Source organism: Scyliorhinus torazame, chromosome 16 (assembly GCF_047496885.1).
Source record: "Scyliorhinus torazame isolate Kashiwa2021f chromosome 16, sScyTor2.1, whole genome shotgun sequence".
Taxonomy (NCBI): domain Eukaryota; kingdom Metazoa; phylum Chordata; class Chondrichthyes; order Carcharhiniformes; family Scyliorhinidae; genus Scyliorhinus; species Scyliorhinus torazame.
Genome location: NC_092722.1, coordinates 152,973,497 through 152,991,615, shown reverse-complemented (window position 1 = coordinate 152,991,615; position 18,119 = coordinate 152,973,497). Strand labels below are relative to the sequence as shown.

At 44.1% G+C, this 18,119-nt stretch overlaps 1 protein-coding gene across 7 annotated transcripts in view; it reads right to left on the bottom strand.

The window, feature by feature from the left end:
* The window catches only part of ctbp2a (C-terminal binding protein 2a), a 433,668-nt gene that overhangs the window by 86,266 nt on the left and 329,283 nt on the right, over positions 1–18,119 (bottom strand). For all 7 annotated transcript variants that reach the window (XM_072479240.1, XM_072479239.1, XM_072479241.1 and 4 more), the window contains 2 exons: positions 12,152–12,306; positions 3,100–3,244 (listed from right to left, as the gene is read on the bottom strand). In XM_072479240.1, coding sequence (XP_072335341.1) covers positions 3,100–3,244; positions 12,152–12,306 — 300 coding nt within the window. The remainder of the gene's footprint in view (positions 1–3,099; positions 3,245–12,151; positions 12,307–18,119) is intronic.

Below are 18,119 nucleotides of genomic sequence, written 5' to 3'. Positions count from 1 at the left end.
AGATTGGGGGAAGGGGGGAAGGGGGGGGGGGGGGGGGGGGTGGAGGCATGGCTCATTTTCATTCCAGATAATGTAATTGCCAATTGTTCCATCGAAAACCTAACTTACAATCGGGGCTTACACAACCAAAGTGTTTTGGTCAAGGAGTTCTATCACAGCACAACACCAAGTTACTTTTATACTGACGGGTCTGAATTGGAACCAAACTATTAATTTGTACTCATTTATCCGAAAAATTAGGAAAAGCAGCCAAAAATCGTACACTAAGAGATGGATCTTGAAGAGGTATTACTGTTGCGAGAGAGTCAGCAAGGTTTAAGTAGCGATGCCCTTTGGTGACAATAGCTCTGCCATGTTGAGGTGAAGGGTTAGACATTTATAATGGGAAACCAGCAAATTGCAACGTTCCTCCCACCATTTTGGCTATTATTAACTTAGCTCAGATTGGGGGGGGGCGGGGTTACTACAGTAACAGTAGTTTGGGAAGTGACAAAGCAATGTTTTAGCAGCAATGAGACTGGATATGAAATGACCCGCCTCTCACATATAAGAAATGGATACATGATTACGTAAACTGCTTAATGCATGTGCGATACTGCTCCCCTATCTGTTGTCAGTTTTAATTATTTTTCTCTATTGATGTAAAACTATTCAATTTCACAGGCTGGCATTCTTACCCTCTCTGTGAAAAGAGTCCCTGTGTGAAGCTTTAATATTCTTGAACCTCTCATGTTTAGGGAATAAAAATACAATTTGATGGGAAGTCAGTTAATAAGGACATGCAATTTTGTTAACAACTCATAATTATTTTCAAAACAGAACAAGCCACATCCTTTTATCCTTACTTTGTTTCCATACATAAAGAGGTTATTTATATAAAAAAGAAAGAGAGGGGCCATAGAGAACATAGGCCCCTTAGAGAAGGAGCCTGGGGAAATAATAGGGGGAACTAGGAAATGGCAGAAGAGTTAACTAAGTATTTTGTATCAGTCTTCACACTAATAAACAGTCAGACATTAATTACATTCCAAAAATACTAAATAATCAAGGGGCAAAAAGGGGAGAGATAAGTACAATAACTATTACCATGGAAAAAAGTACTAGGGAAACCAACGGGCTAAAGGCCGATAATTCCTCTGGACCTGATGGGTTGCATCCCAGAATATTAAAGGATGTAGCTACAGAGATAGTGATCTTCCAAGAGTCCTTAAATTCTGGAAAAATTCCAGAGGATTGGAAAACTGTCACTGTAACACCCTTATTCAAAAAGGGAAGGAGACAAAAAACAGGTGACAAGAGGCCAGTTAGCTTAACATCTGTCATTGGGAAAATAAAGGATGTAATAGCAGAGCATTCAGAAATGCATAATGTGTAATCAAGTAGAGTCAACATGAATTCATGAAGGGGGGATTTTGCCTGAAATAGTTATTAGAATTCCCTGAGGTGGTAATGAGCAGGATAGATAAAAGGGAACCAGAAGATACAATATATTTGGATTTCCAAAAAGCGTTTGTTGAGGAACCGCACAAAAGGCTACAAGATAAGAGCCCATGGTGTGGGGGTAGTATAGTAGCATGAATCGAGGATTGGCTAGCCGATGGAAGAAAGAAAGTTGGGATAAGAGGGGCATTTTCAGGATGGCAACCTATAACTAGTGGAATGCCTAGGGATCAGTTCTGGGGCCACAATTATTCACAATATATATGAATGACTTGGGCGAGGGAAGTGAATGCATTATTGCCAAGTTTGCAGATGACACAAAAATAGGTGGGAAGGCAAGTGGTGAGGATGATTCAAAGAGTCTACAGAGGGATATAGACAGGTTAAGTAAGTGGGCAACAACTTGGCAGATGGAATACAATGTAGGAAAATGTGAACTTATGCACTTTGGCTGGGAGAATAAAGGAGCTGAACACTATTTAAATGGAGGAAGACTTGAATACTACACTGCAGCGGGATTTGAGGGTCCTCGTGCATAAATCACAAAAAACTAGTGTGGAAGTTCAGCAAGTAATTGGGAAGGCAAATGGAATGTTGGCCTTTGCTTCAAAGGGAATCGAATGGAAGTTTTGCTAAAACTATACCACACCTGGAATACTGTGAACAGTTTTGGTCCCTTATCTAAGGAAAGATGTACTTGCACTGGAGCCAGTCCAGAGAAGGTTCACTGGGTTGTCCTGGGAATGAAGGGATTTTCTTATGAGGAGAGATTGAGTAAATTAGGCCTGTACTCATTGGAGTTTAGAAGAATGAGAGGTGATCTTATTGAGACATATGGGATTCCCAGGGGTTTGACACGGTAGATGCTGAGAAGTTGTTTCCCCTTGTTGGAGTGTCTAGGACCAGAGGGCATAATCTCAGATATAAGGGTCGCCCACTTAAGACAGAGATGAGGAGGAATTTCTTCTCTCCGAGGGTAGTGTATTTGTGGAATTCTTTACTGCAGAGAGCTGTAGAGGCTGGGTCGTTAAGGCTGAAATAGCCAGATTCTTGATCAGTAAGGGAATCAAGGGTGTTGGGGATAAGGCGGGAAAGTGGAATTGAAGATTGTCACATCAGATCAGTCGTGATCTCATTGAATGGTGGAGCAGACTCGATAAGCCGAATGGCCTACTTCTGCTCCAAAGTCTTATGGTTCAAATTGGTCAAGGAGAAACAGGAAAATATTACTGAATTTGTTTACCACTCTCTGCTCTTCTCTCTTGTTTTTGATAGATGCGGAAGTCAAATTGGAGGGCGGGGTGGGGGGGTGGGGAGACAGGAAAGTGGGGCTGAGTCCACAATCAGATCAGCCATGATCTTACTGAATGACAGAGGTGGCTCGAAGGGCCAAGTGGCCTAGTCCTGCTCCCAAGCACTGCCCCATTGTTCCCGGCCCAACATTATCCAGGAATACGATAGTACATTTTCCACAAATTGTGTTTGCACCTAATTCACACACACTGTTTCAGATTCTCCTTTGATAAATTACAAAAGCACTTCTATGCTGACATAACTGCATCTGTTCCATTGCTGACTTAAACATCACTCTGTAAATCAGATTTTACAAATAAGCTTAAAAAAGATATCCGCTAAAGGCAATGCTTGGACTCAACTTACCGAGCTCCCCTGCAGTCTTAACGTCAATGTTGTCATAGCCACTGCCTATCCGTACAATTATTCGCAGTGCTTTGAACTTCTCCAGGTCTTCTCTGGTCAGAGTGATATTGTGGTACATTAGTGCCCCCACTGCTTCATTTAGGACCTACAGAGCAAGAGCAATTGTTATTTAACTACAGCAAGTATATACAAGAAGGTCGATTCATTGATAATTTCAGTCTCCAAGAATACTCAGCTGGTGCCTCACACAATACACTTGCAAACAGGTATATATTTGAAGTTCTAAAGCACCGGATACAAAATTATACAACGAGCCTATTGCATTTACCCATTATCATGTAATGTCTGTCAAATCCCAGTAATCTGGATCCAATCCCACAGCCGCTTTTCAGCAACAAAGATCCCAGGGTCCGATGCTCCTCCAGTGAGCGCAGATTTAAAAAAATATAGATTTTGCTCCCAGTCATGCTCAGTGAAGACTCATTCCATTCACAATTTCAAACCAGGACTGTGTTCGTTTGGAAACTTCTGGGAATGTCTTTTTTTTTTTAAATGGACACTATCTATTGACAGCTAGTGGCTGATGAGGGTCAGGTGACTTTTGCAAATTCAATACAAGGCTGAGGTGACGTTTGTAATTTCAACACAAGGGTCAGGTGACTTTTGTAATTTCAACACAGGTAATCAAGCTTCCACAAAGTTCCTAATTGAATTGAGAGACTACTGGCAGGCCTTCCCCTGGAATCAAGACACCCGCGAGCTGTTGGCCTCTTATGCTCAGCAACGCCACAGGAAAGGCCATGGCTGCTGCCGGAAGGACAGGCAATGGAGTCCCAGGACACAGGTATGTCATGGGGGTTTCACGGGATTGGGGCTCTCTATTCCTGATGTCCAAGCCCTCGATATCAAGCACTGAGGGCCTTTGATCGAGGGACACCCCCTCACCCCAAAGGTGAACGCACAATTTTACCTGTTGTGCATGCAGCAGGGTGATGGGCCCATCCGCTCTACCAGTGGCAGTGGAATGCAGCCCTTAAATGGTTATTGACCCCTTAATGATCTCAGTTAACAGCGGTACAGGACAATCAACCATGGGCCTTCACGACCAGAAATTAATTCTGGCAGAAACGGGATGTTGGCAGAGTTCAGGTACACCACTATCCCACCTCAGTAAATGCCCTCCCCCTCCAAGCTCACCATCAGCAAGAGTACAAGATTCCAGCCCATGTCTCCAAGAGTGCAATTCAACAAAAGGAGAATTGCAGAAAACTAGTTATCACCAAGAGCCAAAATCTATCTTCACTGTATAGCAATGGCTTTTGATTGAAAGCCATTCTGAGTAAACAGTTGATCATGTGACCACAATCCTTTATTATCTGAACACTGAGAGAGACCTGAGCAGTCCGCAAAGATCATCAGGAAAGTGGGGCTGAGTCCACAATCAGATCAGCCATGTCAGCTGCAGACCAAGGCAGCAACACCAAAGCCAAACCTGGAGGCTTCTAGATTTTAAAAAGCCTCCCAGACTGATTCCTAAATCCAACTTCACCTGTAAAGTAATTTGACTTCCTGATGAAAAACCTTAATATGCCTACATTTGTGAACCTTTGTCTCGCTGAGGGATTCCTGCAATTATCCTGATGTCCAACTCCATCTATTTGAACTCATCTAAAACTCAATTCAAAAGTTGAAAAGACTCCTTGCTTTATCGGGCCGGTAATGAATGTTCTTCTTAATGAGCTAGACTCTTAAACTATTCTTCTGTTTACACCTTGTAAAAGTGCCCGATTCTTTTTAACTATAGTGTGAATATTGTCTGTGATCGTGTATTCCTGCGCTCTGAGCAACTGACTTAGGATTTAGACTTTTGGACTGAATGAGTGAATAAATAATCCTCTTCATTTAAACTCACAAAAGTTTGCTGATGTTATTTAAATTGATCGCCACATGCTCTGAGCCATGAAACTCCAAAATCCACACTTACTATGGACAGGAAAGGAAAGGGTGCAATGGTTTCAGCTCTCTCCCGACCCATTTGCACTCCCAGAATAATGTAAATGCTGAGCTTACTGCAAATACCACACAGCATTTTCAAAACACACCATAAGGAGGAGGAGGTGTGCTGTTCCAAATCAGAGAAGAATATCAGGTGCCCAATCAACCTGGGTCTCTGCCCTCATCCTTGGAAGCAAACAACAATGAAGGCAAAAATTAAGAATTTTGGGATGTTTTAATTTCTTTTCTACAAATAGTAAACCCAACCTGAAAAAATTACATCGGAGATTTGGCTGACATTTTCCCCATTATGTTAAGGCTAATGAAGATTTTGTTATGAGTTAACAAAAAAAAACAAGTGATTAATGAAATAGTTGAAATTTGTGCTATTAACACTACTCAAATGATTCTTTCAAGGAGTTTAAGTGTTATTAGCAAATAATGGAAAAACTGGCAGAGATATATTTCGCTGCCTGAAGGGTTGGGTGAAGCCTCTAAAAACCTTGCTTAAAGGAAGTTGTGCTCAAATTGTGATAGACTGTTCCATTTTCTTACTCTTCTCAACCTTCACCATCAGTCCTGCGTAAAATGAGCCTGCGATCTCTACAAGCTGGAGCTTGACTTGAAAGATACAACATCTGGAAACATATTACTGCCCAGAGCTGAAGAGAAACACTTGCCATTGTATCTAACTTGCCTAATTGACCATAGACCGTTCATCTTCCCCTGGACTTCAATTAGCAGAGGAATAAGTGCACTATGAGTCAGCTTATAAACTATGAACCAGATTTATAAAAAGCAATAACTGGACAGTAGCTGGGAATCAATACTGCCGATTCCACTTGATTACAGAATTTTTCACTCCTCAGGGACAAGAATAAAACATAACATTTTGCCAACTCTCTTCGCAATACTAAATCTGAACTTGTTATGCATGCATGAGGTTTGTTCACTAGCAAAGAATATCTTAATTGGCAAAGAAGTGAATGCAGCTGGAGAAGGAGTCAATCGCTCCCTCTGACGTTGGAAACTGGAATACAGGGAATGAAACACTGTCTTCCAAGCTAATGAAATGAGGCGCTTAGTAGCAGTCTTCAGGAAGTCACAGAGAGACTGCTGAATTGGGCAGGCACATGGCAAATGAAACTTAATGTAGGTAAAGTGTAAAGTGATGCATTTTGCAAAGAAAAATGTGGAAAGGCAATGTCAATTAAATGGTACAATTTTACAGGAAGAGAGATCTGAAGTTCATACACACAGTGAGGCAGAACCAGTTGAGAAGGCTTTTAATCAAAGGCTTTATACAAAACATGCAAAAGCAAGGAAGTTATGTTAAACTTTTACAAATCACTGGTTAGGCCTCAGCTGGAATATTGTATCCAATTCTGAGCACTCTACTTCAGGAAGGATATCAGATAGTTTGCACTTAGTGAGGGTGCAGAGGAGATTTATTAGAACCGTATGAGGGACGACTGACTTTAGTTATGTGGAGTTACTAGAGAAGGTGGAATTGTTCTGTTTTGGGCAAAAGGGATTGAGGGGAGATTTAAATGAATCACTCAAAATTGTGAAGCGTTTTGATCAAGAGGATAAAGATAAACCGTTGTACTGGCAGTGACATCAGCAACAAAAGGACAAAGATTTAAGGTAACTGGGGAGTTGAGGATCAATGCAGTGAGATTTTATGATCTGGACTTTACTGCTTGAAAGGGAGGCGGAGCAGATTTAATAGAAACCTTTGAACTGGATGGATACTTGAAAAGGAAAAAAAATGCAGGGTTATGAGGAAAGAATGTGGGACTTATTGAAGAGCCAGAGAGACAAATAGTCTCATTCTATGTAATTAAAGTTTCACGAACTCCATTTGGTACTTAGGCCCAAATCCATTCACACCTGACTCCAAGAGTCTTTATCTCAATTGACCCACTTCAAAACAAAGTCAGCACAGAATCTAGACTATTCCGATGAAAGCTCACAGACCTGAATGGTTAACTCTGTCTCCCTCTCTCTCCACAGATGCTGCCAGACCTGCTGAGTATTTCCAGAAATTTCAAAGGACTTCAGTAAGGCCTTTGACAAGGTCCCTCATGGTAGACTAGTACAAAAGGTGAAGTCACACGGGATCAGGGGTGAACTGGCAAGGTGGATACAGAACTGGATAGGCCATAGAAGGCAGAGGGTAGCAATGGAGGGATGCTTTTCTAATTGGAGGGCTGTGACCAGTGGTGTTCCACAGGGATCAGTGTTGGGACCTTTGCTGTTTGTAGTATATATAAATGATTTGGAGGAAAATGTAACTGGTCTGATTAGTAAGTTTGCAGACGACACAAAGGTTGGTGGAATTGCGGATAGCGATGAGGACTGTCTGAGGATACAGCAGGATTTAGATTGTCTGGAGACTTGGGCGGAGAGATGGCAGATGGAGTTTAATCCGGACAAATGTGAGGTAATGCATTTTGGAAGGTCTAATGCAGTTAGGGAATATACAGTGAATGGTAGAACCCTCAAGAGTATTGAAAGTCAAAGAGATCTAGGAGTACAGGTCCACAGGTCATTGAAAGGGGCAACACAGGTGGAGAAGGTAGTCAAGAAGGCATACGGCATGCTTGCCTTCATTGGCCGGGGCATTGAGTATAAGAATTGGCAAGTCATGTTGCAGCTGTATAGAACCTTAGTTAGGTCACACTTGGAGTATAGTGTTCAATTCTGGTCGCCACACTACCAGAAGGATGTGGAGGCTTTAGAGAGGGTGCAGAAGAGATTTCCCAGAATGTTGCCTGGTATGGAGGGCATAAGCTATGAGGAGCGATTGAATAAACTCGGTTTGTTCTCACTGGAACGAAGGAGGTTGAGGGGCGACTGATAGAGGTCTACAAAAGTAGGAGGGGCATAGACAGAGTGGATAGTCAGAGGCTTTTCCCCAGGGTAGAGGGGTCAATTACTAGGGGGCATAGGTTTAAGGTGAGAGGGGCAAGGTATAGAGTAGATGTACGAGGCAAGTTTTTTACGCAGAGGGTAGTGGGTGCCTGGAACTCGCTACCGGAGGAGGTAGTGGAAGCAGGGACGATAGGGACATTTAAGGGGCATCTTGACAAATATATGAATAGGATGGGAATAGAAGGATACGGACCCAGGAAGTGTAGAAGATTGTAGTTTAGTCGGGCAGTATGGTCGGCACGGGCTTGGAGGGCCGAAGGGCCTGTTCCTGTGCTGTACATTTCTTTGTTCTTTGTTCTTTGTTCTATTTCTATTTCAGATTTTGTGCATTTGCAGTATTACTTTTTGCTTTTTAATCACCACAAAAATGCAGGCAGTTGAGAGGCAATAGCGGGTCTTTCCCCAGGATCAGGGCACTGGAGGTGGTGGTCACGCCAACGAGGCAGTGAATGCCTCTGAAACAACGGCCACCTGAGGCCTAGCATCGTATAGTGATCCAGGACATGGTAAGAAATGGCGGAAGGGGTTTCCTAGGGTGGGAGTCATGGTTGTAGGGGTGGTCAGCAGCAAGTGCAGGGAGTTGGCACTCAGCAGCTCCACCCCCTCCCTCGAGCTCTTCCCTCCCTCCGGCTCTCCCCTCCCCCCAGATCTTTCTGCCCCCCAGCTCTCCCCTCCACCCAGATCTTCCTGTCCCCCAGATCTCCCCTCCCTCCAGTTCTCTCCTCCCTCCAGCTCTCCCGTCCCTCTCCCGGCTCTTACTGCCCCCCGACTCCAGGGAGACGACAAGCAGTCCGCACAGGTTTACTTGTCATGCTCCCCTTGTGGTGATACGCCAGCCTGCAGCTGGTTTAGCACACTGGGCTAAATCGCTGGCTTTTAAAGCAGACCAAGGCAGGCCAGCAGCACGGTTCAATTCCCGTACCAGCCTCCCCGAACAGGCGCCGGAATGTGGCGACTAGGGCCTTTTCACAGTAACTTCATTTGAAGCCTACTTGTGACAATAAGCGATTTTCATTTCATTTCATTTTCATGCTAGCGGCAGCACAATGAGGTCCTTAAGTGGTAGAAAGGCAGGAAGGCCATCCTACAGGCCCCGACCAAATCGGGGTGAAGGCGGGAAGGCAGCAGGGGTGCAGACTACCTTTTCGCCCGATTAAGTGCCTTCCCACCTCCAAACACATTACTGGAGACGGCAGAAGTTTCCACCCGGGGCCTCTCGGCTATTTTCCCACTTGCCTCATTCAGATTCCCCAGCAGAGGTTGGGAGCCTGTTGAAATTATGGAAATAATCTAACCTGGGAAATTGGCCTAGAATCCTCAGGCAAGGGGTGGGTTCAGGAGACTGAATGTAAACCTGCACATGTGTTTTTCTCAAAGTCCATTGTTTAATGCTAAGAACAATTATGGCACAATAGATACGGTGGACCTCTGATTAGTCACACAGCCCATCCTCAAACTGAACTCTGCCACCTTACTTGAGCTCAACCCTTCATGGCTGTCCATAAGGGAATCTGCATCTCACCTACTAGATTGACCAAGTTACTACTGACTAGTTCACTTGCATGTGAGTCATTAATTGATTTATTCATTCACATTTAAGAATGACTAACTTCTGAGCTGTAAACCCATCATGTGAGTCATTTTAAATAGAAAAGGGGGAAGTTAAGTCTTAAAAGGTATTTGTTTTCTCCTTGTATGCTACTTTCCACTGACTTTCCAACTTCACCATCGGTTTCTCCAGGATTGGCCGCTGGTAGCATGTTTTATTTAAAACCTAGTGGGGGCAGCAAGAGAGGCAATTCTGCACTTTTAACTTGGATTGTTCTGAAGAAAGTCACGGCTTTATTGAAATTAATTATTTGCACATCTCTAAATATTCCATACAGTAATCATACAGGTCCCAGAATTCCACCATCATAGGATCCCAGTCCTGGGCTAAATTCTATATTGAGACTGATCATTTAAATATCTGGAGGCTGTACCAATCCAAGCCTGCAATGACTCAGAAGTGTTGGGGTCAGGGAGGGATGGAGGCAGATAAATTGCTGCAAAGAGGCTTCAAAAGGGCTCCAAATGCCACAAGGTGACAAGGCGAAAGAATCTCTAAGCACTCCAGTCAAATCTGGTTTCAGGCATTTTTTGGAGTTCAAACCTCCAGGTTTGAGGTGAAGTGCTGCCAACTTAACATAATCATCTCCCTAAATGGCTTCAGCTAAATCATGAGAGCCACAATTTTGCACAGGGGTTGTGGCGTTGCACACTCCCAGCTGTAAAGTCAGAGGAGAGTCCAACTCTGATTGAACAGGAGGCCCTGCAGTGAGGAGAGACCTCCACCAGCATCTCCCCCACCCCCATTCCCCCACCATCCCGATCTCCCAATAGAGAGCTAACAGCCAATCAAAGGCCAAACGGCTCTCTAGTGCCTGCCACACCACTGGGAGTGGTGGTCAATGCTGGGACTACAAGCGGCCCCCAGTGAAGAGATGTCATAGAACTACTTTAAGTTAAGTCCGGTGTCTTGCCAGGGTCAAGCTGCCAGGCTGTGGTGAGGGGGGTTGGGAGGTGCAAGGTTCATCCGGTCAAGGAGAGGGGGAATTATCTTGGGGGTGTCCAAACAAGAAGGAAACCATCCCACAATAAAACTGACAGGTTTCACTTGACGTCCTCAACAGGCGTGGACGCCTCCCTCTGTGGTGGTTTTATTTTATTTCACATTAAATCTTGTTCTCTTATATTATGCAGTCGGCATTCCTTTAGCAGGTGTGCAATGTCCACTGAAGAACAGAACAAAATTCTGGTATTACTTTCTGCGAATCAAAAGTCAAAGTGACCCACAGCTATAAGAACCAACTGCAATTCATTAATTCCCAAACAAACAAAAGATCAGAAGACAAAGAATGTTTCTATCAGTGTCAAATATTTTGGAAATGGAAGCATCCTTGCCACAAACAAATACCCTCCTGTTTTTTTTTGAGAGTTGAGCCAATTATAAAGCAGCAGCATATACTTCCATGCATCAGGGCATATACTTAAATCAAATTGCCAGCAAAGAATCATTTCCATAACCCAGACTTGTCACAAAGCTCCCTCTTTTGGAGCCGAGCCTAAACGCCCTAGGATGCCGAATACTTTCCTCTAGCCATAGGAAAGAGGATAGTCCTGGTTAAAACCATCACAGAACTGTTGGCTGCTTTGCAGAGAGAGATTGAGACACATTCCGCTGGGTATTGTTATGGAGATCATCAAATAAAAGAGATATTGTAACTAACTATAGTCATTGTCCGTGAGCATTTCTAATGTGGTTTTTTTAAAAACTGTAATATATGTGCCACAGTACAGCCAGTAAAACGACTGAGGGAGACAGACTGCGGTAGGTATTATGCAGAGCATGAATCGTTGGAATAATCTGTGGTAGAATTTTTCAGAATGACATGATTTCTCCCATTCTAAAACACGGCCTACACTGCAAGTATGAGACCCTTTCGCAGAAAGAGGGTGAAAAGCTAAACGCGAAAGAAAACATGTGAAACGGTTAAATGGAAACAACCCAAATCATTAAATATTAAAGAGTACTGGTTACCAACAGCAACCGATACACATACGTACAAATCTGGCAGGTGCTAGCGGAGGGGCGGGATCTGAGGCCAAAGCATTTACTTCAGAAATAAAGCTCAAAATCTCTGGATGCTGGAAGGTCCACGTTGGTGTTTTTCAGCAAAATTGTGTCTCTCTGGGTGGATCAGCCCAGCTCGATCCTTGCTCGAGCTTCCTAATCTGGGTAAACTACACCCATGGTTAATTCTTTAAGTGAGAATTAGCGCACGCAATTCATAGTGCTAGTTCATTGGGATGTACTCCTTCTTAGCAAAGCCATAATGTGTGTACTTTATGGTGGAGGATTCTTAAAACTTGTTCTTAGAATGTGAAAGCTATTACGGGAATCAATGACTATTGCTGAACCCATGAGGGAAACAAAGGTTACTCAGACATTCCTTAAGCCGACCCAAAAGAAAACCTCCAACTGGATCGGGGGAGGGGGAGATGGAGATGGTGCTAGAAAGGACAAGTTGGGACTTTTTTTTTTTACCTTGTTCTACTTGAGGTTGAAACTGAATACTACCTTTTCATGAATCTCCTGAGTAGATTGTGCGTCACAGAAAGCAACAGTTGCCATGTCCTTGAGGATTGGCATCTCCACGGTACAGTCTCTGCCATCTAGCAGTGCCACCAGAGGGCGGGGGTGCATTGGTCCATTCATAATTTGTGGGCGGATACCTGCAAAGGAAGAAATGAACGTGAATTGTTATTAAAGGCCGGTTCAGATCGGGATGAGCATGGATCTTCAGTAAGCTGAAATGCAACTAAATAAACCGACAGTCTAACAGAAACAATGCAAAAGGAGAAAAAAAAACGAATGCTGGAAATCAGAAATAAAAGTAGCTGTCAGCGAAATAATGACTGGAATTCTAACCAAAGCACTGGTTGTCATGTCCCTTTTGAACAGAATTGTGAAATGCAATCAATAAAATTCCTGCAATTACTTGCGACAAATATTGAATTTGCCATTTTCAACCTGCGGCCTCGATGAGCACACGTTTCTTTATAGAAATGCTGGCAACTATTTCCGGTTCTGTATATGCTACAAACTCAACACGAAAGGCAAGATGTGGGTACCTTTGGTGTAGTAATTCTTGTTGTATGATTCAACGCACAGCATACATTAAAAAACTACCTGTAACACGAGCATGACAGCACTTGTATGTTGCACCGCGATTCTGGCGGCAGGATCACTTGCCACTCAGAGTCTCCCATCACAGTTTCACTTTTCACTGGTGAAGGAGAAAATTGCTGCAGTGATATGGGGAAAGAGCAAGGGGAAGCGGGGCCAACCAGATTCATCTTCAAAAGAGCAAGCACAGAATCTTAGGACCGTGGCTTACGCCAGGGGGGTAATACTTTCACAGGCCTCTTTTCTCTAACTATCTCTACCTTGCATCCTTTAGAGTGCATGCCTGACATATTTAACCTTGGACGGCATCAGTCCAAGCCAGAGATTCACATATGCATAGAAGCGTATCGGATTCTTTATCCTCCCTAGCTGGGGCTATTTGTTCTGATGGCTGCGATCAGCTGACCAAGCACAGAAGAAGAATCAAATCAGGGACTTCTCTTCAATATTAAAAAAAAAAAGATATAGGGGGCGATTCTCCGAGCCCTGCGCCGGGCCGGAGAATCGCCGCAACCGCGCCACGACGCCGGCGTGCGATTCTCCGAGGTGCGGAGAATCGGCGCCATTTGCGCCGGCGCGTTTGATGAGGCACTGGCTGCGGGCCGCTGGAATCGGTGGGGCCGCCGGTTCTCCGGCCTGGATGGGCCGAGCGACCGCGCGGATATGACAGAGTCCTGCCGGCGCCGTTCACCAGGACCCTGCCGGCGGGAACTCTGCGCGAAGGGTCCGGGGGAGGGGGGGGGGCGGCCTGTGGGGCGTGGAAAAGCAATCCTTCACCGGGGGGGGGGCCTCCAATGGGGTCTGGCCCGCGATCGGGGCCCACCAATCGGCAGGCCGGCCTCTCCCCCACCCCCGGGCCTACTTTGTTGCGCTGCCGGCCCCTGAACACCGACGCCATGTTGAGTCGGGGCCGGCGCGACAAAGAAGTCCCCTGTGAATGCGCAGGTTGGCAGGGCGCTCATTTGGCGCCGGGAAGGGAGGCTGGAGCGGCGTGAAGCGCTTCAGCGCCACGCTGGCCCCCTGTGGGGGACAGAATCAGTCGTACCCGGGCCCTCTTCATGCCATCGTGAAACGCGACGGCGTTCACGACGGCGCGAACACTTGGTCTCCATCTTGGAGAATCGCCCCATACTTTCTGAAGGAGTATTTTGAATTTTAAATCTTGAAGACAGCAAAGACAGTCCAGCTCACACTGGCTGTGAACTGATGCAGTACGAGGTTACATGACCTTTGCTGTAGTGGGAACAAATGTTGAGTTAATCTGAGACTTCATATTGAAACTTGCCCTCAACTGAATGCATATTCCTCACTCCATCTCAGTGCAAGGCGATAACGTAACTTTTTCCTTTCACCTTTGGAAGAGAAATAAAATTCCAAATTTCCTCCCCGGGCGAGGACAGCCAAAGGTTTAACTTTATCTATTCCCATGGCACCAACATGGACGCAATTTGCATTTTAGTCTGTCGAAGCACTGAGTTATTGAGGAGCGTAAGGTGAACGGCCTGCTGGAATTTTTCTCAATTTGTGCACTCGAATACATGTTGCAATCCCAGGCTTGAACTGTATCTGGACAATAGCACTAAGGCGAAGAACAGCAGAACTTTGGGATGGGTTGAGTGTAAACTCCAGTAAGAACAGGGGGCACAGGTCAAATGTACTTTGATGTTGCCGACACCTGCACAAGCCCTGCATATCGGGAGCTGACGGTACTGAGCCTGATATAAAATCAGCTTAGACCCCGTACACAACACATAACATTAATGTGCATTAGATTACGTTTGATTTGTTGTACTGCAGTTTATTGATAAGAATACTCTAAATAAGTATGGAGGCAGCATTCAGCACTGTTTCGCACCATCAAGTATTCATGAAGACATCTCAATGAATCCCAGCTAGGTTTCACATCAGGAATCACATCAAGGGGTTGCGGGGGGCACGACATTGGGCAGAGAGGAAATAATTTATTATAAAGTATGTGTAAATACACGATAGGCATTTGGAAGACCTGTGAAATTTAAGAGGGAGAATAATCCACCATGTCTGTGTACCGCACACACTCCTGTGTTCCCTGTGTAATATATTCTTCATGATGGCCGAGTACCACTCATTCTTTGGTGTGGGGAGACAGAAAGGGGTGGGGAACAAGCGGAGAAGGGAATGAACATGACCTGAACGTTGCAGTGTTACTAAGTGTGTTCATTTGTGAAATATGGAGAAAAAACAATTTTTTATTAGGAGCCCTAAGCAAATAAAATGATCCCTAAATGCAGACAAGGTAATATCTGATCCAAAAACCAGACTGCAAACAAAGGAGAAATCAGACACCAGTGAACCAAATCCAATAGGGCTCAACATGGTGCGATTTCTGCATGGTTAGCAGAACTTCACGCTGCTTCTTTGCATCACCCCAATTCTGGTTGTACCAGGATGGCTTCAAAAGAAATCTCACCACGGCTTTAAGACACCGTTGTTTTACCCATAACTATTATATTAGCAAAGTTAAAAGCAAGGCTGGAATGACGTTTACATTTTTTAGTGCCGTTTCTAATCGTATTGAAGCTAGAGCCTATGCACTCAGTAAAATATCCGACCAGAGAATATTAAATATATGAGGCCAATCAGACACGCTGCACAGACTCAGCACTTCTAAGTCAGCACAAAAAAGGCCTGAACTTCACCACGACAGAGTGCTCAGTGCAAGGTGCTGTTTTAACCTCTACAAATGTGCTGACTGGTGACTTGCCAGGGTTATCAGAGGCAGTATTCACTTGTGATTTTAAATCTTTCAACCTGAAAAATTAGAAAATAGGAATGATCGGATAATCGTTTGTGTGGGTGTACCGTGGATGAATAGTTGTGAAATAGCCGATTGTGAAAATTATAAACTTGATCACTATATAGGGCAGATTTTTAAAAAATCATTTAGTCACAGCACCAGAACATAGACAAGATTAATAAATAAGGTCATTCCCCCGTGATCACTACCTTTGACTTAGCAAATAGAGCCCCCCCCCCCCCGCCCCGCCTTTGATTGCTGAACAGAGATACTCAGGACTGTCATCTAATGCAGCTCTCCCCTGAAACACAACACTCCACCTGGTAACCTGGCAAAACATCCAACAAGTGAAGGTAAGCTTCAACATAATGCGAGTCCTGAAGCTGTTAGACATTCCTGCTAAGAACTGCAAGTAGCATTGATAAATGAAGGGGTTAATAATCAATTACTCGTCAATAGGAAGAACGAAAACCACTAAACATCATACTGGCCCAAGTGAACAAAATGCAATTCAGTTGCACTCCCAACACATTGCAGTGTTCCTTTCAAACAACTTGAGCTCCCAGAAGATGAGGAGCTGGCAAGAGGAGTGCAGAAACGGCAGGTTTTGCAGAACATCTGCTACTGCTATCGGCTCTATCCAAACATTCAGTCACACTGCATCTACGCTAATTATTTAAAAACCTGCCCCTGCACATGTCATTTTTCTTCATCATGCTAAACACCATTTTAACTTATGAATGACTCGAGCAGCTGCAGTCAAGATTGGCAATGAAAATACATCGCATGAAGGCATTATTAATTTAGTGAATTTAGCATTTGTGCCATGTCAATATTATTTAGATCAGTGAAAATCAATTCTATTAATCTCAAAATGCTATGTCCAACCCAAAACATTCCAAAATCATTCAAACGACAAAATCTTCTCCAAAGTGAAGGTGAAAGGTTAACTTACCATAAAGTTATTTTTAGAGACACTGCATACTTCTCCATGCTTCTTAATCACTATATTAACACTACCGTCTGAATGTGCTGGGAATCTGCCATTTTGTAAAGGGTAGCCCGAGCAAAATCCTTGACCTTTTTCCTGAGCCTATTGGCACACTCTAACAGCACATATAATTTTAGCTTAAAAGTCACTGTTTGATTCTAAAAAGATTTCTGTTAACTGCCCGTGTTGTTTGTACAATTCATTTACAGGGCCCCAGGCAGTTTAATACAGGTATTTTATTAACACGGTATAAAGAGAGGTGGAGGTTACTGCTGTCCAGCTGGATCAGGATTGGGAGTGGAAGGGCAAAAAAGGTGTTGTTCACACTGAACGCATGATACGTGCTTTATTGGGCCACTGAAAAGCATTAGGGGAGAAATTCTTGAAACTTCACAATTCCCTCAATGATAAAGTTTATCTTGATTTGAACTCCCTACCGTTTCTGACCACTGGCATAAGCAAGGACTGTTCTAAAGGACCAGCCTTTGCAGAACGGCTCTGCTGTAAGGATTACATTATTATTCAACACGATTCCAGCGATTATCCAATCTGGCCCCTATGTTGCTGCACAGGAATTTGTCTCATAACCCAGAAGGCAAACTTTCCTCGCAGCTGAATGACTAAAAACTAAACTCTATTTTTCAACTTTTCATCTCAAAACAATACTGCTTTATCTTCTGCAGAGGCTGCTGACCTCTAAGACCAGAATGTGCAGCGAGTGGTCTATGCCCTCACAGATGCTAATCCATAATAGACATGGCAAAAGGGTACTTTGTTATGCAAACATAAATTTTTCCCTATCCTCCCAGAAGAGCAGTCAAAAGCCTAGGCGTGATGTCCCTAAACTTGTTTGCGCTGTAGTTACTAGGAAGAGGTGCCAAGCACTTTGCAGTTGTGCGGCCTGAAGGATTTTGCTAATAATTCAAATCTCTTAATGCAGGTACCTGTCACAGGCCGTGCATCGACATTCAGCTGAGGAATGAGGGGCAGTGGGGGGAGAGACGGGAAGGGAAAGGCTTCAGCATCACTAATAAACACATCAAGTGTGCGCTTAGAGCTGGGCTCGAGCCTCCACAAAAGCGAGCCCCGGCAACTGCTTGTAAATCAGCCTGTCCTGATTACATATTCTGATGTGTTTGTTGTGAGAGGCTTGAATCAAGGGGAACAACACTAATTCTACAATGTCAGCCTATAACATTTCAGTCTCCACTCAGACGATTTAAAAAAAATGTTAAATCCGTTACAGCCAGGCTGCTCCACAAATGTTGAGAAGTTTGTTAAGGCAGGTTATATGTTGGCATTTCTGGGGTACAATATACAACTCAGCCATTTGATTGAAGGAGCACTTTTCCTTCAATTGCACATCTTTAGCCACAAATTTAGTTCTTCATTTCAGCTGTTTTATTTGGGGAGCCAGGCTGTATTTTATTCAGTGGAGAGCTATGAGCTCTCACTGTCTACAGTACAGAGGACCCCACCTCCCCCTCAATTGAAAAGCTGAACAGCTTGTTGCATGGAGCACACTGTATAAAGTGTCTTTGTTTTAGTGCTGATGCACAAAGACTGCTTGTCCTTGCTCACGTCTCTTGCTC